The sequence below is a fragment of the Indicator indicator genome, chromosome 6, assembly GCF_027791375.1.
Source record: "Indicator indicator isolate 239-I01 chromosome 6, UM_Iind_1.1, whole genome shotgun sequence".
NCBI lineage: Eukaryota > Metazoa > Chordata > Aves > Piciformes > Indicatoridae > Indicator > Indicator indicator.
The window spans coordinates 29,402,810-29,429,160 of record NC_072015.1 but is presented as its reverse complement, the minus strand read 5'-3'; the positions used below and the strand labels follow the sequence as shown (position 1 = coordinate 29,429,160).

Here is a 26,351-nt window from a genome sequence, read left to right as displayed (position 1 = left end):
TCTAAAGGTCCCTTCCAACCCAAACTATTCTGTGATTTAATTAAAACCCTCAAATTCTCCCTGCCTGCAGCAGTCCAGAAGAAACAGAACAGAGAAATAAAGCATCTGGCAAATCTGTCTCAGTTTTCAGCTTAACGGTGTTGTACCTTAAATAACTAGAAAACACCTCAAGGGATCATTTGGAACCCTTCAGCTCACTGGAACTGGGGAGCAGGACATTAGTACAGGAGCAGAATTAAGTTGGGACAGGCTCATTCTGGGTTTCTCTCCAGTCCTAAACACAGAATGTTAGGGTTTGGAAGGGACCTCCACAGATCATTGAGTCCAACCTAATACTCCTCCAGTGAATGCTGCGCTCCACAATTAAAAATGGTCTGAACAGAACTGACCCCATCCACCTCAGAAATCACACAAATGACCCAAGAACAACTTAGTTGTCACTACAATAAGGCAAAAAGCAGGTGAAGAGGTTTATACACCCTGAAGAAAACGCAGAAATCATCTGTATTTGGAGCTGTGCTTCTAACACGGGAATCACCTGCTCTGGGAGAGGACTTGGTCCTGCAGCTTTTTCTCAACATGGCAGCAGGGAGAGCTCAGAAGCCCTCCTGCCTGAGGAATTTGCTTGCTGACAACCACCCTACCTGGTCCTCTAGAGGTTTGTGTGTGATTTTTGAACCATCATCAGAAAGGAACAGAAAACCTGAGGAGGAGATTCCTCTCTTTACAGGAACCTCTGAGCTGGGCACAGAGATGCCTTTTCAAAATCTTAAGCTGATTTTGATAAGGAAAAAAAGGACAAGTAGAGAATAAATCTAAAAAAGCCAACTGAACAAACCAAACCCAAAAAACCCAAACTGATCCCAGAACAAAACAAAAAACCCCACAACCAGAAAATCCCAAACTTCAACCTTAAAAAAATAATTAATAAAAGTCAAAGAAACCTCCAAAGCCCCAAACCCACCAAGCTTCAAGGCAGAGATGACCCTATCTGAACCACATCCATGGCCATGCTCAGGAGACAAGCAGGCCTGTGGGGAGTAAATAGCAACTCCTTGTTTAGTAAAGACAAGAAACTGCAGAAGGATGAAAGTTGAGGCTCCATCCTTGGAGATACTCAAGGTCAGGCTGGTCAAGACTCTGAGCAATCTGATCATTAGAAGATGTCCCTGCTCACTGCAGGGGTGTGGGACTAGATGACCTTTGGAGGTCCCTTCCAAACCAAACCATTTTATGATTCTATGATTTCCCAAGAGAACAGGGGGAAAAAAGAGGAACTTACCTGAGGCTTAACTGCCAGGGTATCATCAGCTGGGAACTGACAATGTGCTGCCCAAACCCATCAAAGCTAAGCTGCCACAGCACTTTCAACCTCCTCAGGAAGGTAAGCTTCATGTGCTCCTGTTTCAGCAGGCTGGGGAGAAGACTTAAGCAAGTTGCCCCTAGAAGACAGAGAAGGAGATGTTGTATCAGTCAGAGGAAAGCAGGCAGTGGACTCGAAGTGGTTTGAGCTCTCCAGTTCCTGAGGAGTGAGATGGATGTTCAGCCTCGCTCTGGTGCCCTTCCACGCTGAAAGAAAGGTTCCCAAGCACAACAAGGGATGCCTCAAAGGCAATAAAGTACAGGCTGGGGACTGAGCTGCTGGAGAGCACCACAGGGGAAAGGGACCATGGGCAGGGACTTGGAACTAGATGATCTTTAAGGTCCCTTCCAACCCAAACCATTCTAGGATTCTATGATAAATCAACCCCTTTTCCCCTGCAACAGATGTCAACAAACTAAGAAGGGGGGAGGGGAAAAAAAACCAACCAAAAAAGGCCACTTAAATGTCAAACTTATTCTTTTAATGTCTTAAAAAGGTCACAATTTTTGTTTTCAATCTTATTAATAAATTTCATTTGGACAAATAGAGAACAACTTGTATCACAACAGCTTTAAACAACATGAGTCAAGACTGTAGCCCTTCATGGAGGCTGACAGATATGTACAGTATATGAAAAGGAAAAAACAAAACAAAACAACCCCTCAAAAAACAACCAAAACAGTTGCACCTCAAGAGCTGATCATCAAGTTAAAAATACCTGACTCAAAGTACATGTGCTAATAAATTTTTCTTTAGGTCATGACCAGCATGAAAATAATTAGGATGCAGGTACTCAGCAAAAGTTTTTCTGCCAATGGGTACAGCAATATGCTGCATTTAAGGATTAAAAAAAATCAAATTCTAGGTTAGTGTTAGCACTGAGCCCTTAAGAGAAACCCAAATCTCAATTTTGCCCCCCACTGACAAGACATTGAAGCTGTTCCCACTTCAGGGTGTGCCCAGCTGCACAGAAATCGAGTCCTTGAATGATAAAAAAAACCCAAAGCAACAAAACCCAAACTTTCTGAGAGCTAATACTGGAGGTCTTCTTTTCTTTTTTTTTTTTCGTTTTACATCCTGGTATAAATTTGCCTTTCTGGCCATTTCTACCAGCTTTCTGGCCATCTACCAGCTGCTACAGGAAAATACTTGCTAACTCCTCTGGAGAAACAAGGCAAGGTCTCTGGAAAACCAAACCAAACAAACCAACAAAATCACATCTGTTCTGCAATGACAATGATCTGCCAATTCAAGTTTTCAGTTGTTGAGGAAGACAGAAGATTTAAGGCTTCGGTGGCAAAAAGAATCCTCTGAGCAGTGTTGAGCTAAAAGTCCAAGCTGACACAGGTATGGTTAATTTCTCTCCACTTAAAAATCCCTGGTTCTCGAGGCTTAGGTAACATCCACCCTTTCCATCTGGCAAGGAATCTTGCCTTCCTAAGAGGTTATCCCAGATCACCCATTTTAGAAGCAGATGAGGAGAGCTGCTTTGAAATCTGTTTATTGACAGCAACATTGAGGGCTCGCTAGTAAGTCGAGGAAGTGGTGCTCATGGCGTCGTCTGCGATTTTGGTACTGGCAGGGTGGATGCTGGCGAAGTATTTGACGTCGCTGTCATCATCCATTTGAAGCACCATAATGGTTTGTTCCACAGCTTCTTGATGAGAGTTGGCAGAATTTAGGAAATACTCTGGAAGAGAAAAGCCACAAGAATTATGTCAGGAAGAAACAGGAGATGCTTCAAGGCAAACTTCAGCAGGCTGTTGTGAGGTTCAGGATCTCAGGAGACAGAGTCAAAGGGGAAGAGCAGAGCAGGCACACACAGCCACAGAATCCTTTGGGTTGGAAAGGACCTTTCAGATTGAGTCCAACCATTACTTAACTCTGCCAAGGCTGCTGCTCAACCAGGGCCCTCAGCACCACATCTCTGCCTCTTGCAAACACCTCCAGGAATGGGGATTCAACCACCTCCCTGAGAAGCCTGTTCCAATGTTTGAAAACCCTTTCAATGAAGAAGGTTCTTCAAATGTCCACCTTAAACTACCCCTGGTGCAACTTGAGACCCTTTTCTCTTTGTTCCTACCACTTGTTACTAGGGAGAAGAGACCAACACTGACCTTGCTCCAACCTCCTTTCAGGTAGTTGTAGAGCAAGAAGGTTTCCCCTGAGCATCCTTTTCTCCAGGCTAAACAACCCCAGTTCCCTCAGCCACTCCTCATCAGACCTGCTCTCCAGACCCTTCTCCAGTCTGCTGCTCTTCTCTGGACCTGCTCCGGCACCTCATCTATGCTATGTTCCTTTACAGGGCTCTGGACTCCCTGCTGACTGTGCACTGGAGATGCTTTCCTAAGCAAAGCCTGGTTTGAAAGCTGCATGTCTAATGTCCCTGAAGAGACTCCAGAGAAACTTCCCTCTCACTGCTACCATAAAATACAAACCCCAAACCTCAGCCATCTCTCCTCTCACAGTGAGGAAACAGATGGTGGATTTGTATGGAAGGATTTTTTTTCCTCATTTTTATTACACAGACATTTTACTTTTTAATTACCCTTTAACTGATTAAAAAAGTTGCTGAACAACTCCTTGGTTGCTAGTTCTTCATTTGTTCTTTCTGTGCCCTGAAAAAATTCTTCCCCATGAGGGTGCTGAGACACTGGAACAGGTTGTCTACAGAAGTTGTGGAGGATTCAAGCCTGGAAGTGTTCCAAGCCAGGCTGGATGGAGCCTTGAGCAACCTGTTCTAATAGAAGGTGTCCCTGCCCATGGCAGGGGGGTTAGAACTAGATGATTTTTAAGATCCATTCCAACACAAGTCATTCTGTGATTCTATACCTTTACAAACTAGGGAAAATGGTACTAGAAGGCAGTTCTCAGCCCTACACCACAGTGGCTCTGATACCATATGGTTAATGGTTTTATCTCAGCCAAGGTAACATCCCACACCAAGAAGTCTGCAAAAGCAAGAGCAACCCATGTCTGATGTCGCTTCTTCTTTCCCAGTAGGGAAGCGGAGGGACAAAAAGACACAGAGTCAGCTCACTGCAACTCTTTCCACCACTAACCTTTCTCTAAAAGGGTTTGCTTTAACGTTTTTGCAAGCAGCAGTCGAACATTTGGAATCCTGTCAGATGCCAAGTGCAGTAAGTGTGGCAACAGATGCACAGCAAACTGGTCCATGGGCAGGCAATCATCTTCAATGATGGACTGGCAAGAAAGCAGAAGCAATTTCACTAGATTTCAGCAAAGTAGGAGGATAAAATCCCAAGACATCTGAGCTAATAGATCCTATCACCCTCACAGCACAAATCCAGCTTTGAGGTTACAACCAGCTGTAAGATATGGTACAATACTTTGTAGAGGATGAAGCAGGTTAGGGTTAGTTAGAAGGCCACTTTACTTTGTATGAAACCTGGCAGCTTCCTTATTTGTATTGGGTGGTGGGTTTTGTTAGTCATTGTACAATCATCTCCAGAGGTCCCCCTTCCAACCCCTGCTACTCTGTGATTCCCAATGCTTTCCAAGATCAATTTTGTCTTTGTTTTCATTAGGTAATATATTAAGCCAATAAGCATCTGATAATCCTCTGGTTTACCCAAAAAGGTGTTTCTAAATAAGCTCAAAGCTCGTTTCACTAAATACTTGGCGACCAGCCACATTGGCTCCCATTCTGCACCTCTGCACATCCTCCAAATGTGACCATTTCCTTGGAACCCCAGCTAGTTTCAGCTCTTCTTAGTTTGTTGAGGATATGTTGGGTTTGGCAAAGCTGCACTAGCTGGCTAAAGAGGTACAGGCAGCTCCTAGTGCTTGATTTCTAAAGGGTAACCCCAAGAAATGGTAGGTTCTACAGCATGTTATAAGGACCTCACTTCATGCTGAGTTGCAAAGCACTTTCCTAACTCAGTAATTACTTTGCTATGCTTTTATTTTATATCCAACATCAGATCTGACAACCTGATGTTAAAATGCTAAACTCGGGATGCATTCAAGCTCATCTGTGGATCAACACTGCAGAAAGCAGCCACGAAACCTATTCCTCTGAAAACAAAGTTCCCAAGCATTCATGAAAATAGTGTCAACAGACAGCTGAAGAGCTCCAGTTGCTACCTCCCCTTACCCCCACAATCCCCAAAAGCTGAACAAAAAGACATTTCACCTGGCATATAAAGATAAAAGTTTGCCGACCAGACCATTTGGGGCATCTACAGAACTTCTCGACGAGTTCATTCGTGAGGTCTACCATGAAGGTTGATGTTGAAGCCATGTAGAGCTTTCTCACCATTTCACTAACCTTGAAAGAAAGGAGAAGAAATACCAAATTTAGTTCTGACCACCAACCCCCCAGAAGCTTGATTAGCCTGAATTTACTTAGCTTGCTTTACCAGCTTGTAGGAAATACAACGGACAGAGGACACTTTGTCTGCACAGAGGCTGAACGCGATGGGTCGCAAGTAGTCATAGATGTCTCTGGCGCTGTACAGGTCCAGTAGCAAGATCAGCTGCCTACAAGGTGGAAGAAGAACCAAAGAGAGTCCATTATAATCAGGAAGGTAGCTGCCACTGGGAATATGATCGTGTACACAACAGTCCAATGTGCAATGTGGTCACCACAAAGCTACAGAGAGGTCAAATCTTCTGGTTTCCAAAGCCAGCAGTCTGGCTGTGGGGCACCTGCAAATTTTAAATTGCCACTTATTCACCATCCAGGCAAAGTGCTGCATGAGCTCCAGGAACGAAAAGCTGAGGGAGAGGCAAAGGAATCAAGGCTGCATGCAGAAGGCAGGGATCCTGGCAATGACTTACATGCAGTAGAGCGATCCAGTTGTGAATGATTACCTGGTGAAGACATCTCACACATGTAACATGCAGCCACAAAGCAACTACTCTTAGTCTGATGAGTAACCTTGTCACTTAAGTACATTGGTCTATCAAATCAATCACCTTCTACTGCAGAGCAGCCTGGACAGCTAGAGAAACAGAATGAAAAGCTGAGGGAGAGGAAAAGGATCCAAGAAGGCAGGGATCCTGGCAGTGGTTATGACCTACATGCAGCACAGTGATCCAGTTGTGAACAAGTACCTGGGTGAAGACTTCTCATGCAGCTACAAAGCAACTACTCTTAGTCTGATGAGTAACTTAAGTACATTGGTCTATCAAATCAATCAACTTCTACTGCAGAGGAGACTGTAGACTGGACAGCTAGAGAAATTGTCATCTTCTTCCATTTGTAATGAAATGGTTAAGATTTCAGCAGGCTGCAGACACCAGTATGTGTCACAAATGGCAGAAAATTCCATTTGAATGTATGGAAAAACTCCTTTATTCCATTTGAACTGGAGGACAACAGTTAAATGTAGCAAAACCATGACAGCATCATGACCAGGTATTAAAGGAGGTCTCTCAAATTTACATCAAAACATACCCTGTAACAAGTCACTGCTGTATGCTCATTTCATCATCCCTGGTCACACAGTCTCTCCTGACAGCATAAGTGCTGTAGCCTTGATCATCTTGGTGGCCTTCTACTGAACCTACTCCAGTTTACCAGCATCTTTCCTGTACTGGTATAGATTCATTACTCCAGATGGGATCTAATGTGTGTTGATCAGAGGGTTCTAATCTGTTCCCACCACCCGCTGATGGTTGATAGAGCCCAGGATTGTGCTGCCAGGATACGCTGTTGGCTCATGTTCAGCTCACTGCTCTCCATGAGACTCTGGGGCTTTCCAGCAGAGCTTTCCCAGAAAAGCCCATCCTCAGTTTCACTGCCAGAGGCTCTTCCTTCTCACACACAGGACTTGGCACCTGTCCCTTGCTGAATGTCGTAAGCCTCTTCCTCTGCCAGCTGACCCTTCAGAGCTGCCTCCCATAGAAGCCCACCTACCAGTCCCATGAGAAAGCCAAAGTCTGCTCAGGTGAAGACTCTACTCTGCCACTCACTTTCTTTACTCCCCTCAAGATCTTGACCCTCTTTGTTTCCTGGTCAAGAATTCAACCTCCTCGGTAAATATACCAACTTGAAACCACCTTGTTAGGACACTTCTCCTGACTTCAAGAGGAAACAGAGGTGGTCTTGTCTTCTGGGAGCTTATTTTACAGAAGGGTAATGTTTTCAACACATGGTGATGGAAAAGGCCATTCAAGTTCCAACTATTTTAAGTGTTATACACTACTGGGAAGTTTTAAGCAAGGGATACAAGTGGAGGAAGATAGGGACTATCCACTACTTAGAAATTAAATGAAGGGTGTCACTGGAAAGCATCTGCTGGAAAACAGCTCCATGGAGAAAGGCCCTGAAGTCCTAGTGCACAGGAAGTTATCCACAGGACAACAATGTGCCCTTGAGGCCAAGAGGACCAATGGCATCCTGGGGTGCATCAAGACAAGTGTGTCCAGCAGGTCTAGGGAGCTTCTCCTCCCACTCTACTCTGCCCTGGTAAGACCACACCTGGAATACGGTGTCTGGTTTTGTGAGCCCAAATTCAAGAGAGACAGGAATCTGCTGGAGAGAGTCCACTAGAGAGCTATGAGGATGATCAAGGGACTTGAACGTCTCTGCTATGAAGAGAGACTGAGAGACCTGGGGATATTAAGTCTTGAGAAGAGAAGGCTGAGAGGGGATCTTATTAATGTGTATAAATATCTGAGGGGTGGGTGTCAGGGTGAAGGTGCCAGGCTCTTTTTGGTGGTGCCCAGTTACAGGACAAAGAACAAGAGGTACAGCAAGCTGGAACACAGGAGGTTCCTCCTCACCATGAGAAGAAACTTCTTTCCTGTGAGGGTGATAGAGCACTGCAACAGGCTGCCCAGAGAGGCTGGAGTCTCCTTCTCTGGAAACTTTCATAACCCACCTGGATGCATTCCTGTGTGACCTGCCCTAAGTGATCCTGCTCTGGCAGGGGGGTTGGACTAGTTGATCTTTAGAGGTCCCTTCCAACCCTTAACATTCTATGATCTACTCTATGGTTTTAACATTTCTAAACATCCATGACAGTAAACCCAAACATCCAGAGAAGGACTTACTCAGCCAGCTCCGTGCGGAAACGCCAGTTCCTGCTGTTATCAGTCACCAGGAACTCCTGAAGCTGGTAGAGGTACTCCCGTCTTTTGTCAGGATGAAGCAGCTGCAACAAAGGTACATGAAGAAATGCAGGCTACAGTCAGCACACAGAACAAGAGCTTTAACACACAGCTAAAGAAACGTTTGCTTTTACTCAACAAAATGGACTCTTTAGCAATGATGTTGCTTTCCTGGGCTAAAGCCAACCACACCTGTGTCTGTAAAATCACATGGGGCACACTGAAAGCAAAATCTGATCTAGACTCTACTTTTACTCTAGGAAACAAGAGGAGTAAGGAATAAAGATGGCATTGATTAGAAAGGGTTTATGACTTCTGTCTTTCAGCTCCAAAAATGTGGTGGTTGTAGAAAAACTCCTAAAGAAATTTGAGAAGTAAACTGTGTAGAAAGGTGAGAGCCATGAAAAAACTTAACACCATCCACTGGTGCCTATATAGTGAATAAACATGCACAAACCATAGAATCCTAAGCATGGGTTGGGTTGGAAGAGACCTTTAAAGGTCATCTTGTCCAATCCCTGGCAGTGAGTAGGGACATACTCAAGTAGAGCAGGTTGCTGACATGGAATGGTTCCAGGGATGGGGATTCTACCACCTCTAAAGTGGCTAAACCAGGCTCTCCAGAGAAAAGAAAGTAGCAGCAGCAGAGACCTCCTGCAAAGTACACTCTGCTATTCAGCAGACTGCTGTATGGATTCCCACCAGGAGCTGCACTGGTGTCATGGTAGAAAGCAAAGCACGTATAGAGACATGAAGCAAAATGGCTGATTGGACTTGACCAAGAGCTGAACACAGACATACCTTCAGGAAGTCATGCAAGTGTTTAAGCACGCCTATCCTGACTTCATCCAGGTCCTTTAAAAAGCCATTGAAGACAGGAACTAGATCTACAGCTGTAAGTTGGTCTCCAAGGATGACAGCGAGTTCATGTATAGAAAACGCCAGCGTCCGCCGAACCTTCCACTGCAACAGAGATCCATGAGTTCAGTGTGCACCAGCTGAAGAGCTCCATTCCACTTACACAACACAGCAAGACTTATATCCCACAACATTTCAGCAGACATATAGGAGCTTTCCACATAATGGAAAAACTTCCACAAGAGCCATAGAACGGCTTAGGTTGGAAAGGACCCTAGAGATCATCTACTCCAAACCCCCTGCCATAGGACACCTCTCAGCTAGACTTGGTTGCTCAACGCCTCATCCAACCTGGCCTTGAACACCTTCAGGGAGGAAGCATCCACAACCTCTCTGGGCAACCTATTCCAGAGTCTCACCACCTTTGTATTGAAGAACTTCTACCTAAGATCCAGCCTGAACCTACTTTCTCTCAGCTTAAAACCATTTCCCTTCAGGAATTAGAAGGCAGCTATAAGATCCCCCTTGGACTTTTCTCCAGGCTCTTCTCCCAGCTCCCTCAGCCTATCCTCATAGCACACATTCTCCAGCCCTCAGATCATCTTTGTGGCCCTCCTCTGGACTCACTCCAACGTAGTTCTATGTCCTTTTTATGACAGGAATACTAGAACAGGATGCAGTATTCAAGGTGGGGTCTCACAAGAGCAGAGTAAAGGGGCAGAACTACCCCTCTTGACCTACCAGCCACACTCCTCTTGAGGCAGCCTAGGATAATATTCACCTCCTGGGCTGCATAAGTGAACTGCCACCACATGTCGAGCTTCTCATCAATCAATACCCTCAAGTCTTTCTCTCAACAATAACAAAATATTTTCAATTAGGAAAAACTTCTTTCCTGTGAGGTTGCCAGAGCACTGGAGCAGGCTGCCCAGAAAGCTTGTGGAAGTCTCCTTCTCTCGAGAGATTCCAAACTCCCCTGAATATTGCCATTCTGGGCAACCTACGCTAGATGACTCTGCTTTAGCAAAGGGTTTGAGCCAGATGATCTCCACAGGTATCTTCTAACCCCCACCATGATAGAATTCTGTGATAATAGATTGTTTCACCCACACTGAGTGTCCACTAGTCCAAAAACCAGTAGAGCTGGTACTCACCCCAAATTGAGGGGGCACTGTTTTAAGTGAATTAAGTATCTCAAGTCTTTATTTTTACAAAGTGGTGTCTGTTCCTCAGCCAGTGCTTTCCAGTTAGCATGGACACTGCTCTTCTGCCCTTCTTTGGTGATTCAATCTTAATTGAGTGGAATTGTTAGTAGAGTGGGCCCTGAGGAAGCTACAAAGATGATCAGAGGGCTGGAGCACCTCTCCTATGAGGAGAGGCTGAGAGAGTTGGGGTTGTTCAGCCTGGAGAAGAGAAGGCTCCCAGTATTTGAAGGGGGCTACAGGACAGCTGGAGAGGGACTTTTTACAAAGGCATGGAGTGACAGGACAAGGGGTAATGACTTCCAACTGGGAGAAGCTGAATTGAGATTAGACATTAGGAAGAAATTCTTTCCCATGAGGCAGTGGAACAGGCTGCCCACAGAAACTGAGGAGGTTCCAAGCCTGCAAGTGTTCAAAGCCAGGCTGGATGGGGCCTCGAGCAACCTATTCTAGTAGGAAGTGTCCCTGCCCATAGCAGGGCGGTTAGAACTTGATGATCTTTAAGGTCCCTTCCAACCTAAACCATCATATGATGTTTCTGTTTCAGATTAGACTGGCAATAAAACTCTGGATAGTTCTGAACACAGAGTGATTTGGTTTTACTTATGCTTTAATTTTGCTAGATGGCTATTTTTAATGGCTGCAAAAGAGTTTGGAAAATATGAGCAATGGCCATGTAGAAAATCACTCACTACATATCACTGACAACTTCTCCTCTGACAGAGCAAGCAGCAAGTGCAGGAGAGGTGAAGTCGTCTGGGAACATTTAAAGACATAAAAAGAGCATCTCCAAAAAAGGAAACCAGGGAGGACTGGGAAGCAACTGCAAAGTGCACAAAGTCACTTCCTCACCACCTGACAGCAACGAAAATGCTATTTCCAGTACTTGTTTTTAGAAGAGCCATGCTGCATGGTGGTCATGATGTTATTCCCTTATGACTAACTGGATGCAGCACCAAAAAGCTGTCTCACTCACTGAGCTCCAGACATGTCTGCAGGAGCACAGGTCTACTCACACACCCCAACACAGCCCATGTTCTCATACCTACAACTGGAGAATCATTTGGGTTGGAAGAGACCCTTAAGGTCATCAAGTACAACCATTAACTACCAAGTCCCCCACTAAACCATGTCCCTCAGCTTTTAAATCCCCCCAAGGATGGGGACCTCACGGGTCTGGGCAGCCTGTTCCAGGGCCTGAGAAGCCTTTCAGGGAAAAAGTTTTCCTAAAGTCCAGCCTAAACCTCTGCTGATACAACTTGAGGCCATTTCCTCTTGTGGCATCACTTGTTCCTTGGGAGAAGAGACTGACCTCCATGTTGTTACAACCTCCTGTTGTAAAGAGCTGTAAAGAGTGAAGAGATCTTCCTCAAATCCCAAGCACTGCCTTAAGATCAGAAGTGAGCAGAGGAAACCAGATACCTCTCCTCACATTCCCACTGGAAATCCCACTCAAACTACCCCATTTCCTCACTCGCTAACTTCCTCCAAGCAAAACGTTATAGAATCATCAATATTGGAAAAGACCTTTAAGATCATCAAGTCCAACCATAACCTGTCCAGATCCCTCTGCAGAGCCTTCCTACCCTTGAGCAGATCAACACTCCTGTTCAGTTTAGTGTTGTCTGTGAATGTGCTGATGGTGCACTCCATCTCCCCTCCATCCAAATCGTTAATCAAGATTCTAAACAGAACCGGCCCAAACACCAAGCCCTGGGGGACACTGCTTGTGACTGGCCACCAGTTATATTTAACTCCTTTTACCACAACTCCAAAGAGCTGTCCAGACAGTTTTTAATCCAGCAAAGAGTCCACCTGGCTATGCCACGAGCTGCACGGTTCTCAAGGAGAATGCTTTCAATCTTTATACAAATAATGAGATATCAGCAACAGAAAGAGCCACCTAAAAAGCAGAGGAACCCAAACCAAGAAAAATCACTGCCCAGGTGCAGATCACTCCCTATCAGAGGCTCTGAGCTTACCTGCATGTCAGAAGCCAGTGTCTCATAGGTATCTTTCAGACAGTGCCAGTTCTGTCTGCCCAAGGTGAGTGCCACTCCTGGCAGGCTGTAGGCACAGTGCTTGGCGATCTCGGTATCAACCGTTTGTGCGCGGGATGGATCAGTCATGGATAGATACTGATCCAGCAAGGCTTGAGGTACAACATCCTGCAGGGAGAAGAAAGTTCTGTGTTCACACTGCTTTCAATAATTCCTCCCAAGGCTTGTTAAAATTCCAGGGCACCCTAGCAGAACAGGTTTTTTCCCCCATAAGTATAGAGTTATTTAATTACAATCTGTTAGTAAGAATGCAAAACTTCCCTACTTCCTAAGTTCCTCCAAAGAAATGATGACCTGAGTGGGAATTGTCTGAAAAGCTACAGACCAACACAGCAGATGAGTGGGAGGATCAGTGTCTACTTTGACAGACCCAGAGATTACAGGACTATATCTTACCTTTCTGCACCCATCCAGGCTTGCAGGCTGCAAATCACAGAATTACAGAATGGGGGAGTTGGAAGGGAACTCTGGAGATCACCTAGTCCATTCCCCCCTGCCTGAGCAGGTTCACCTACAGCAGGTTGCACAGGACAGCATCCAGGTGGGTTTTGAATGACTCAAGAGAGAGAGATTCCAATGCTTCTCTGGGCAGCCTGTTCCAGTGCTCCACCACCCTCAACGTAAAGAAGTTCCTCCTCATGTTTAGATGGAACTTCCCATCTTCAAGTTTGTGTCATTACTTGTCCTGTCACTGAGCACCACTGTAGGAACACTGGCCCCATCCTCCTGACACCCACCCTTCAAAAATTTGTAAGCACTGAGAAGGTCCCCCCTCTGCCTTCTCTACACTAAACAGCCCTAGGTTCCTCAGCCTTTCCTTGTAAGAGAGATGTTCTTGTCCCCTCATCATCTTCACAGCCTTTTGCTGTACCCTCACAAGCAGTTCCTTGTCCTTCTTGAACCAGGGAGCCAATGTGTTCAATATTGCTTCCAAATAGTCAGAAGGAAGCAAACAGCTTCTCCAGGGACAAAGATTTCTGATGAAGAATGGTCCTTCAGCCTAGAGATGAGAAGGCTCCAAGGAGACCTTATACCAGCCTTTTAGCACTTGAAGTAGGCTACAGGAGAGCTGGAGAGGGACTTTTTACAAAGGCATGGAGTGACAGGATGAAGGATAATGGCTTCAGACTGGAAGAGGCTACATTAAAAAGAGTAAAATTAATTTTTTTTAATTAATTAATTAAAAATTAAAAAGAGAGTGGACATTAAAAAGAAGTTCTTCCCCATGAGGGTAGTGACACACAAACAGGTTGCACAGAGAAATGTAGAGGCTCCAAACCTGATAGTGTTCAGAGGCAGACTGGATGGGCCCTTGGAAAACCTGGTATGGTAGGAGGTGTTTCTGACCATAGCAGAGGGGTTGGAACACATGATTTTAGTAAAGCCTTCAACACAGTTTCCCACAGCATCCTCCTGGAGACACTGACTGCTCATGGCCTGGACAGGCACACACTATGTTGGGTTAAGAGCTAGCTGAATGGCCAGGCCCAGAGAATTGTGGTGAATGGAGCTAAATCCAATTGGTGGCTGGTCACAAGTGGTGTTCCTCAGGGCTCAGTACTGGGACCAATTTTGTTTAACATCTTTATCAGTGATCTAGGTGAGGGAATTGAGTGCACCTTCAGTAAGTTTGCAGATGACACCAAACTGGGTTGGGGTGCTGATCTGCTTGAGGGTAACAAGGCTCTGCTAAGGCGTCTGGACAGGTTGCATCAATTGTATGAGGTTTAACATGGCAAAGTGTCATGTCCTGCACTTGGGTCACAACAATCCCACAAATGCTCCAGGTTTGGGGCAGAGTGGCTGGAAAGCTGCCCAGTGGAAAAGGATCTGGGGGTGCCAGTGAACAGCTGGTTGAACATAAGCCAGCAGTGTGCCCAGGTGGCCAAGGCCTAAAGCATCCTGGCCTGTATCAGCAATAACGTGGCCAGCAGAAGCAGGGATGTGCTTGCATCCCTGTACTGAGAATTAGTGAGGCCACATCTCAAATACTGTGCTCAGTTTTGGGCTTCTCATTACAACAAGGACATTGAGGTGCTGGAGCATGTCTGGAGAATGGCAGCAAAGCTGGTGAAGGGTCTGGAGAACACCTCTTGTGAAGAGTGGCTGAGGGAACTGGGATTGTTTAGTCTGCAGAAGAGGAGGCTGAGGGGAGACCTTGTTGGTCTCTATGACTCCCTGAAAGGAGGTTGGAGTGAGGTGGGGGTCGGTCTCCTCTCAATAGTAATTAGGTGACAGAATCAGAGGAAATGGCCTGAAATTGTGTCAGGGGAGGTTCAGGTTGGATAACAAAAAAATTTCTTTACAGAAAGAGTGGCCAGGAATTGGGATGGGTTTCCCAGGGAGATGGAGGAGTCACCATCCCTGGAGGTGCTCAAGAAACGTGTGGAAATGGCTCTTTGGGACATGGTTTACTGGCTGTGGTGGTCTTAGATTGAAGGTTGGACTCGATCTTACAGGTGTCTTCCAACCAAAACAATTCTCTGATTCTATCTTTAAGGTACCTTCCTACCCAAACCATTCTATGATTCTCTCCACTAAGAAATGAAAGCACTAAAATGTTAATTTCAGCATTGTCTTTTGCTTCAGCTGCCATTAGCTCATCTCATGCACTGACTCTACTCAAAGAGGTGCACAAGAGCATTACTCTAACATAGGAGCTGATGTCAGCAACAAGAGTGACTGAGGTTCCTACTCAAGCAATCACAGGGTGGCATGCTTCATCCTGAATGATGTAAAAACAAACATTCAGTCCCTTTTGGGGGAAAAATAGCTCCAGTAAGTTGGAGCTTAATGAAAACACTTTCGCAACTTCTCTGCAAAAAGCTGTCATGGGGTGAGGGTGGTTCCACTCAAAATATTTAATGGAATATCCTGTTTCTTCAATAACCTAATTTCCATTACAGGATAGTTTCCATAGAAAATGAAACAAACTCAACCAGAGTCTGGAACTCTAAGACAACCCATCATATCATGGCAAAATATGGTGTCATCTCTTATGCATAATTAATACCAGAAGCAACTGCTGAATGAAGCCATTATCTCTGGAAACCATGGAATATTTTAAAACTACTCATTGAAGAGGTTTGACATGTTTAATAGAAACTGCATCAGAAATAAGTGAATGGAAGGCATAAAAAAATCCTCATATACATAAAAAAATTCCACGATATGACACATGTAGGGAAAAAAATATCACTCTTACTTACCTGTACTTTGGATTTTCTTTCTTCTTCAGGGCTGAAACTGCTGTTGGTGCTCAAATCTGAATCATTGTGGATATAGTGAAGTGTGGAATCTATATTCTGTGGAAAAAAAAAAACAAACGAAAGGGAGAAGGGTCACACAAAGTACACTCATGGGTTACCCACGAAAGAAACGCCAACATCAAGAAGTGCTGTCCTCACCGCAGGGTCTTTTTCTTAGATTTAAGGAAGATACATTCCAAGATCAAATACCATTTTGTTACAGCCCCAAATCAAAACGTCTGCGAGACAAATCTTTCCATTTCAAACACAAGCTCCTCTTACTCTGCTCCATTTGGGGTTTTATGGAACAAAAACCACAGGAGAAGGGAACCTCTGAGACTGCATTAAGGAAAATGTAACCAAGACATGGGTCACATTGCTTCTCCCCTGAAGGCACAGGGAGAAAACATCTGTAGCAGATTTTGTAGGATTTGTTGCTTTGGATTTGTGCTAGAAAAAGGTCACACCAAAGCCACTCTCACACTTAAGAGTAGAAACTGATGAGGCTCTTTTCCTAGAGGTGATTAGTCTATAATCTTCTCTACAGATGAGCTTCACACTATCATGCAGAGTCTAGTAGACCATAGCTGCTGACATCAGTCATCACCCCTCTCAGCAGTTCTATTAAAATCTATTTAGCAATCATTCAAGCATCCTGGCTACACATCTGGGCTTTGAAGATAAGGACTGAGACTTCAGAACTCTGCTGAGCAGCAGAGCTTTGATATACTATGATAACTGTGCTGCTGTCACCTTCTGTACCAGTGCAGCTCCCCACATCCAATGGACTTTGCATAATCAGCTGCGAATTTCAAGGAATTCATGATGAATATTTAAAAGGTAGATAGGGCTGCTGTGAGATAGGACAGAGGCATTTTTGCTAATGTGAGCCAAGGTATCTATTCTCAGAGGCTTCAGGGTGAGCTCTGAGGGTCAACACAAGCACTGAGAACATGTTTGGCTCTACCAGCAGTTCAGATTGCTTTGACAATAAGAATTTTCCTGCAACCTACAAAATTCCTCCAGGATACCATCTGTCTTCCTTGGTTTGACTTCAGTTGCTACTTCCCCTTCCACAAGCTGCTTTCATGGAAGCAGTAGGTTGTAATTTTAGTCACTGAGGTATAATTACAGGTGATGCTGAACGGGCAGAGCTGGGAGGCAATCACAGATTGCTGGCACAATGGCCCACAGCGTCTGGCAGGTTTATCGCACAGCAGCAAGAAGGTGCCAAGGAGCCAAAGAAAGAACAGATCTGTAAGCTACTAAAATGTGTCCTCCAGAGGCTCTGAGAACCATCTCTGCAAGATTTTAGTTTGTCAGCTCCTCACTCCCTCCCCCCCCCCCAAAAAGAAAGAGAAAAATGTCAGCATTCCCTGAAAATCACCAGCTTTGGCCTCTTTCAAAATAAGAGATTATCCCAGAATCATTGTGGTTGGAAAAGACCTTTCAGATCATCAAGTCCAACCATTATCTAATTCGGTACACCAAGTCTGGTGCTAAACCAGCCCTGACTCAAATCTGCTTTCAGGGAGTTGTGGAGAGTGAAAGGGTCTCCCCTGAGCCTCCTTTTCTCCAGGCTAAACAGCCCCAGCTCCCTCAGCCTCTCCTCACAAGAAATGTTCTCCAGACTCTTCATATCAGCTTTGCTGCTCTTCTCTGGACCTGCTCCAGCACTTCAATGTCCCCCTCATACAAAAGCCCCAAAATTGCACCCAGCCAGTGTAGGCAAGCAGCACAAGCTAGCCACAGTGCTTTCCATGAGCTGCCCAAGTGCATGGGCCAGAGGTTAGTCATTCATTCTGCTACCATAAAAATGAAGAGATCTCATCTCACAATCTTCCAGCTCTCAAGGGCTAAGTTTAAAAAAACAAGACAGACAAAAATAATACTTCACTGACTGAACTAAGTCAAGCAACTAAATTTACTGAAGGGTGTTGTAGATGGGAACATTTTTAACCAGCCATTTTTAAAGTCATGTCTTCATTCCAGAAAGGGAGAGCTTCAGTACAGAACCACCACAGCATCAGTTGGTATTTCAGTCAGGGCAGCATCTCTGCTCCCGCAGAGAAGTTCCATCTGTAGTTCTTCCATGTCATATGAACACAGCTGAGCTGAACATTGCAGAGCCCGTATATAAAAATTCTGCAGGGTTTAGCCTGAAAGCTTCTTGGTACCAACCTGGTGAATCACCACCTCTGAGAATCAAAACTCTTTGTCATAGCCTCACAAATCTCTCACATGAGGGTTCCTTTGGCTGCAGTGTAACAAGAGCTCTGTGGTTGTGCTCCATGGACCCCTGCTCTGTGCACACAAAGCTGCAGCATCAGGACAAACACAGAGAGGAGAGGTATGTTTCAGGGGTCCAGTCTCCTCCTGGTATCCACAGAATCATAGAATCACAGAGTGGTGGGGGCTGGATGAGATCTCTGGATATCATCTAGTCCAACCCCACTGCTAAAGCAGGGTCACCCACAGCAGGTTGCCCAGGATCACAACGTCCAGGCAGGTTTGGAATTTCTCCAGACTCCACAACTTCTGTGGGAAGCCTGCTCCTGGCACCCTCGCAAGAAAGAAGCTTTTCCTCATGTTCAGATGGAACTTCCTGGGTTCCATGTTGTGCCCACTGACCCTTGTCTTGTCACTGGACATGACTGAAAAGAGTCTGGCCCCACCCTCTTACCCCTGCCCTTCAGATATTGATAAGATCCCCTCTCAGGCTCCTCATCTCCAGGTCTCACAGAGATTCTCCAGTCACTTCAGCATCATTGTAGCCTCCACTGGACTCTCTGCAGCAGTTCCCTGTCTCTCTTGAACTGGGGAGCCCAGAAATGGACACAGGACTCCAGAGGTGGCCTCACTAGGGCACCTTCTTATCTCAGACAGGAGTGGACTGCTTTTATTTCAGTTTGCTTTGTATTTACCCTCTACCTCCAACCAAAAAGAAGAAAAACACCACTCTGACACCCATACACTGGGAACACAACTTGAGGGATTTCCTATGGCTCACGTTCATTTATCAAACCTTACAGCGAACATACAACCTAAAGAAAATAAAAATGGGAGTTCTTGAGTAAAAGTAAAAGTAATCCTCAACAAACAAGCTTCCTCTATGTCCCAAAATCTTATCTGCTCACTATTGCAACATTTATTTCCACTTGAATAATCTCTCTCAAACATGAGCCAATGTAGCTCAGAAGGACAAGGAAAATGTGGTTTTGCTTTCTGATATATGTGCAGAACTCTGAACACTGCTTTCAGAGATAAAAGGCTGTAGTTTAACTTTTCTCAGGTGGCCAGTACCCTACTGACATGCTGATATACTGAGACTTAAACCCAAACACACAAAATCAAAATACAAAACCTCCAAACAAACCAAAACCATGAGACATGCAAAAAACCTAAACTAAACAAAAAACAAACCAGCCCCCCTAAACAACTAAAAAAAAAAAACCCAGAAAAAGAAACCACAAGCAAAGAAAAATGCAAAACAAACGAACCCCCCTCAGCTCAAAACCACAATACACCAAACCCAAAACCATACTTGCCACAGCAAGAAAACCAGAAGAATACAAAAATAGAAAAAAGAAAAAAGGAAAGGAGAAAGGAAAAAGGGGAAATGGGAAATGCAAGGGGGGAAACGCAAGGGGGGAAAAAGGGAGAAGAGAAAAAAGGAGAAAAAGAAAAGAAAAAAAAAGAAAGAAAAGCAAAAAAGAGGAGGAAAAAAAGGAAAAAAAAGAAAAGAAAAGCCACCTGTGAAAAATCAGAGCTCTCTTCACTGCTAGGGGCAACAGTCCACTTGGCTCAACAGATCTCAGCTTGATTCCCAAATTCTAGGTCACCTTTATAACATCCTTTCACTTTTAAAATGAGGACTTGATTTGGTGCCACTGACATAGATTAAGAGCATCCTTTTGAAAGGATAAAGCTGAAGCAAGCAAAACCAACATATACCAGGAACATGACAGCTTCTTACATCTTCTGTCAACATCATATTCTGGTCAAATATGAACTGAAGGCCTGGTCCCTCTGAGCAAACACCACCCTCCTCACCCCCAAATTCAGAAGGGCAGAGGACACATTTAGACTGTTGGCATGACAAAGAAATGGTGACAACAGATCAGAAAGAAATTTACCCAGCTTGAGTGACATGAGGAACTGGGGCCAAGTTTTGTGGGAGCAAACCAACCACATTTGTAGGGTTAAATTATGGTTGTGTATAAACAGCAGTATCCAAGTAAATGTCACATTCCTCCACAGCCTGTATGTCTGTGGGCCACAGGGTAGTCCAACATCTTAGGTAAAAATTAAAGGGCATCTAGAAACACTGCACTAATTAAAGAAGGCTGCAAATATTTGTGCTGGACAGAAGTCAACTCCTAGACTTTTCCAAGACATTTATCAACATTTCATCTGAATATATCATCCAGGCAACTAAGTCAACAAATCATCTGCTGTAGTTTCATGAAGCAGGTTCTAGAACCATTGCTACAGCTTTTAGTACCACCAGAGCTTGTGTGGCCCTGCATGCAGTGAATGCAGTGGGTTTGGGTTAATCACAGAATTACACAATTGTTGGAAAAAACCTTTCAGATCCACCAAGTCCAACCATCATCTAACTCTGCCAAGGCCGCTGCTAAACCATGTCCTTCGGCATGACATCTCTGTGCCTTTGAAACAATTCCAGGGATGGGGATGCAACCACCTCCCTGGGGATCCTGTTCCAGTGTTTGAGAACACTTTCAGCGAAGAAGGTTCTTCTAATATTCAAACTAAACCTTCCCTGGTGCAATCTGAGTGCATTTCTTTTCATCCTGTCACTTGTTACTAGGGAGAAGAGACTGACCCCCACCTCACTACAACCTCCTTTCAGGGAGTTGTAGAGAGTGAGGTCTCCACTCAGCCTCCTTTTCTCCAGGCTAATCAACTACAGTTCCCTCAGCTTCTTTCAGAAGAACTGTTCTCTAAACACTTCACCAGCTTTGTTGCCCTTCTCTGGACATGCTTCAGCATCTCAATGCCCTTCTTGTATTGAGGGGCCCAAAACTAAACTCCCTATTCCTGGTGTGGCCTCACCAGTGCTGAGCCCAGGGGCAGGATCCCTTCCCTATTCCTGCTGGCCACACCATTGGGGCAGGATTCCTTCCCTATTCCTGCTGGCCACACCATTCCTGATACAAGTCAGGATGCTGTTGGCCTTCTTGGCCACCTGAGCACACTGCTGGCTCATGTTCACATGGCTGTCAACCAGCACCCCAAGTCCTTTTCTACTGGGCAACTTTTCCAGCCACTCTGCCCCAAGCCTGTAGCACTGCATGGTGTGACCCAAGTGCAGGATATGGCACTTAGGCCTTGTTAAACTTCACACAACTGACCTCAGCCCATGGATCCAGACTGTCCAGATCTCTTTGCAGAGCGTTCCCACCCTCAAGGAGACCGACACTCCCACGCAACTTACTATCAATTGCTAATGTAATGAGGAAGCAGTTGATCCCTTCATCCATATCAGTTAAAGACATTAAATATACAGCACACCATACCCAGTACAGAACAGAAAATGGTATCCAGTGCCACAGACCTGAGTTGAGCATAAGGTGGTGGTGGTGTGCTGAAGAATTAGGTGCAAAACACTTTAAAATGCCAACTGATTGCTAGAATCCACCTTCTCTTTCAGCAGTCCACACAACATCCTAGACTGCAGGTTCTGAACTTCTCTTATACAGGCCAGTAAACCACTGCAAAACATTTCAGCAGGGAGCAGAGGGAACAAAATGCCTCATCCTCCAGATTGGGAAGGGTACTGGAGAAGGGGACTTACTTATTATGAGGAAGGCTTAGTTTTAGGGAAGGGATTCCACAGAAATAAACTGCAGTAGCATTAAAACATCTTAAAATGTGATAATCACAAGAGATTTTAGTGGAAGCAATTTCAAAACCAGACTGAGTAAGCACAGAACTGGCCAAAACAAAGGCACCCAGCACAACTCATTTTATTTTAGTAGCTGGAGCTTCACTGCCAGCCAAGAAATCTCAACATCACGCTAGCCAAAAGCAGGAAATCTTTGGCTGCTCTTACTCCAGGAAGGCAAAACATAGCTCTGCTACTACTGGAAATCCTAATGGGAAGACAAATAACAGAGTCCAAAACTCTCCTCTTACCTCAGTGTCACCAATTAAAGGCACGATATCACTCAGTATAGGTTTAAAACTTTGTTGGTCATTGATGGTTAGCTCAGTCTGTGAGTCTGTTCCCTTGCCAACGCTGGCCATGGGCTCTTCTGGATGCAAAGTGGATGCTCTGAGTGCAGCAGACAACATCTCCACTTGTGCTGCAAGTATATGAAAGGGAAACACATCAGACACTGAACTGCAAGGAACTTTATCAAGCCCATAAACCAACTTCTACACAGCAACTAATCAACTGAAAGATGGCGGAAGAACTACAGGGGAGGTACAAATTTAATGTTATTAACTGTTAGTAAATCTCAAATTCGAGACAACAAATGTAAAACATAAGACTTATTGATGCCCCACTGTTCCTAGGGTGCTCAGCCACACTGCAGCTCAGTGAAATTGGGCTTTATAGCAAAAACACCCAGAAGGAGGAGATGGTGGTTATGGCAGGATCTTGATGCATAGGAATGGTGTCCTTGGGGCAGAAGAGCACATGGATACTAACTTACTGACTGGGTCTTTTGTGGGAGGTGGGAGTAACAGAGAGAAATTCAAATAAGGGTTGAGAACAGATTTCTTCATATAGAAAAGATTTTGGTTCTTAGAGATTCTGTGTGTCTATATGGTCACAAGTCATAGAATCATTTTGGCTGAAACAGACCTTTCAGACCATTGAGTTCAGCCACTTCCCATACCCACTGGCATACTTAGATGACAGGTCAAGTCATAGAACCACTGAGGTTAGAAAAGACCTCCAAGATCATCCAATCCAACCGTTGACCCAGCCCCCTATTAAACCATGTCCCTCAGCACCATATCTATACAGCTTTTAAACCCCTCCAGGGATGAGGACTCCACCATTGCCCTGGGCAGCCTATTCCAGAGCTTGACAACTCTTGCAGTGAACAAATTTTTCCTAAATCTCCCTTACTGCAACTTGAGGCCACTTCCTCTTGTCCTGTCACTTGCTACTTGGGGAAAGAGACCAACTCCCACCTCACTACAACCTCCTTTCAGGTAGCTTGTAGAGAAGCAAATCTCTAAAAATGAATATGCTAGACCCCAGTAACATGATTCTTTAGTCTCCTTGCATCTTCCAAACAACTAATGAAGGCTGCATTGTTTGACATCAAAAGAAAGCCTTAACAACTTCACAATCTGCCATCCATTCTTTCAAACAAGTCCAGCAGTTTTGAGAGTGCCCTGCTTTCCATCCCTCTGCTTACTGCCAATTAAGAACAGCTTTGTGGAGCAAAGTTCCTTAGATACAGACCGACCTGAGCAGATCGGCTATCAAAGGCAATCCCGGCTGCAAGCAACACAAAACTCACAGACTGATGGGGGCTGGAAGGGACCTCTGGAGATCTAGTCCAATCTCACTGCTAAAGCAGGTTGCCCAGGAATCATGATGTCCAGGCAGGTCTGGAATCTTTCCAGAGAAGGAAACTCCACAACCTCTCTGGGTACCCTGCACCCTCACAGCATCCTTACAGGAAAAGTTTCTCCTCATTTTCAGAGGTTCCAGTTTGTGTCTGTTCTCCCTTCTCCTGTCACTGGGCAACAGTGAAAAGAATGTCAGTGGCAGGCACTGACATTTCTACATGGCATGCTCCTTTCTTTTTCTTCTGAATCATCTGCCCTTCCTTACCCTCACTTCTTATTCAGAGGCAAAAATCTATGAGCTGCATGCATGCAAGTAATTAAAAATAAGAGGAGTTTCTTTTCCACTTACTCCTCACCCACTGTTTCATTAGCAAAGTATTTCAGACTTGAACTACAGGCAACACAAGTAGTGTGACTTAGGAATATAATTTTGATAAAGAAACGGGATCAATTAACCCCAAATTTGGGTTGGCTTAGCCCTATTAGGTCTTCATTGGGCAAAACATCCTGAAACTGGCACAAGGCATAGTTAGCCCCAGTAATCTGCAAGTCAGACATTCTCTCTTCCCCCATCTATGCAACACATAAGGAGGTAAATAAAGCCCCTTGGAAAGAAAAATAAAGAAGTAATAGCATCTGGGGCAAAAAATACAGCCTCTGAATTACGTGAAGAAGGCAGCAGCCTCAAAGAGCTGGAAAAAAAGGGTCTTTGAGACTCTCAGGATGTCTGACCAGTGGGTTGGAAATGTCCTATTAACAGGGATTACATACCACAGCTCAACTCTGTATAGCTGTGTAGCTCTGCTAGCCAGCAGATTGTCCAGGATAAGACAGGTTGTCTTCATCTTGGTTGCTGGCTGCTCAGCTACCTATTACTCAGACTTACCACTCTGGCAACAAGCTAGTGCTGGAAAGAAAGCCTCAAGGTAAAGATTTTGAGGAGTGAGGTTCAGTTAAAGCTATTTACTCCTTCCTGAGAAAGCGATTACAGAAAAAATGTTGGTCACCATCCAAAAAAAAAAAAAAAAGTAGAAGTATTTACTAGAGACCTCATCAGTCTCCATGCCTCAGAGCAAGAATTTGAAGTTTGAAATGGAAACTGCTCTGCTGACAGGGAGGTACATGGCAGAAACAGAAAACACACTCAAGTTACAAACCTGAACCTCCCCCCTAAAAAAAATGTGCAACTAGATCAAGTTGCTCAGAGCTCCATTTGACCTGACCTGCAATGTTGCTTCTACCACCTCTCTGGGCAACCTCGGCCAGGGTTTCACCACCATCAGTGTAAACAATTTCTTCCTTCTCTCCAATCTAAAGCTCCCTCTTTTAGTTCAAAGCCATCACTCCTTGTCCTGTCACAGCAGGCCCTTTTAAAAAGTCTGTCCCCAGCTTTCTTACAGACCCCTGTAAGTACTGAAAGGCCAGAAGAAGGTCTCCCTGGACCCTTCTCTTCTCCAGGCTGAACAACCCCAACTCTCTCAGCCTGGCCTCACAGTAAAGGGCTTCCAGCACTCCCATCACTGTTGTGGTTTCCTCTGGCCCCATTCCAACAGGTCCAGGTTTATACGGTGCTGAGGACTCCAGCACTGCAGGTGGCACAATCTCCTCCCTCCACCTGCTGCCCACACTGCTAGGGATGCAACCCAGGACATGGACGGCTTCCAGGCTGAGTGCGTATTGCCAGCTCATGTCCAGCTTTTCACTCACCAGCACCCCCAAGTCCTTCATTCCCTGGCCTGGACTGAGATTGGAAATTGCCCCAACTCAGGTGCAGGACCTTGCATTTGATCTTGTTGAACCTCATGAGGTTCACACTGACCCACTTCTCAAGCTTGTCCAGGTCCCTCTGGGTGACATCCCATCCCTCAGGTGTATCACTCATATTGATGTTACCTGGAAACTTGCTGAGGGCTCACTCAATCCCACAATGTAGTAGAGGAATGCAAAATCCAGAAAGGAAGAGAAGTGAAAGCAAAAAACATATAGGAGGAAAGAATCATTGTCAGTCACTGCCAGATAAACTCCATTATGAAATCACTTGCCTCAGCTGTTCAGGACTGGCTCTGAAACCAGTTATCAAAATTGAAATCAGCCCCTGCTGATCACACCATGAAGGACATAACTTTCTTGCCATCACCAATTATTCACAGACTCACGGAACAGTAGGGGTTGGAAGTGACCTCTGGAGATCATCCAGTCCAACCCCCCTGCTACAGCAGGGTCACACACAGCAGGCTGCCAAAGATCACAGCGTCCAGGTGCATTTGGAATCTCTCCAGAGGAGACTCCACAATTTCTCTGAGCAGCCTGCTCCAGAGGTCTGTCACCCTCACAGCAAAGAAGCTTTTTCCTCATGTTCAGATGGAACCTTCTGGGTTCCAGTTTGTGCTATTCAACAAGTGCACAGAAAACCTCTTGACACCCAATCAAGAGAGCTACAAAACCCCCTGCTCTGAAACAAGACAGGAACACACAAGACAGAAAAAACCCCATAACAGAAGACAGTTCTGGATATACAAATTCATAGCTACAAAAATCGTCATGAGAAGTGTTTAAGATGCCTTCTCTAACTGGGCACAACAAGGTTTTGTAAAACAAACCCAAAGAGCAGTGCAGGTTTTAACAGTGGACTTCAGAGATGAGTTATGCAAAAACTGAAATCAGCAAGGCTGAAATTTTTCTCTTACCTCTTGCCTTAGGAAGGGGTGCCCAAAGCACTCTTAGAGCAAACCTTTACCTGGCGACTTCACAATAAACAAAAGCAGCCCAAAATGGATTTAAAAAAGGTATTAGCATATCAGCCTACTAGCAACAAAAAGGTTAAAGCAGTATCAGTCTACTCTAGAGTGTTTTTCCTACTGCCGACTTGCCTGTCTCTTTCCTTCCTACTTCTCCTGGTGGACAGCATGCTTTCCCCTGCTCCAGAATAACCTGCTTCTTCCTCAGCAGTACCTCTGGACTGTCTGACTGTGACAAGCTCATG

The 26,351-nt window shown here is 45.0% G+C and overlaps 1 protein-coding gene across 1 annotated transcript in view; it reads right to left on the bottom strand.

Annotated features, from left to right (window-relative positions):
- Positions 1 to 2,878: 2,878 nt before the first annotated feature.
- Positions 2,879 to 26,351, bottom strand: part of PPP4R1 (protein phosphatase 4 regulatory subunit 1) — a 70,798-nt gene continuing 47,325 nt past the window's right edge. The window contains exons 11-19 of the mRNA XM_054381606.1: positions 21,971 to 22,140; positions 15,773 to 15,868; positions 12,486 to 12,671; positions 9,245 to 9,406; positions 8,387 to 8,487; positions 5,746 to 5,866; positions 5,520 to 5,654; positions 4,426 to 4,567; positions 2,879 to 3,053 (exon numbers count right to left, since the gene is read on the bottom strand). Of these exons, the coding sequence (XP_054237581.1) occupies positions 2,890 to 3,053; positions 4,426 to 4,567; positions 5,520 to 5,654; positions 5,746 to 5,866; positions 8,387 to 8,487; positions 9,245 to 9,406; positions 12,486 to 12,671; positions 15,773 to 15,868; positions 21,971 to 22,140 (1,277 nt within the window). The 3' untranslated portion in view covers positions 2,879 to 2,889. The remainder of the gene's footprint in view (positions 3,054 to 4,425; positions 4,568 to 5,519; positions 5,655 to 5,745; positions 5,867 to 8,386; positions 8,488 to 9,244; positions 9,407 to 12,485; positions 12,672 to 15,772; positions 15,869 to 21,970; positions 22,141 to 26,351) is intronic.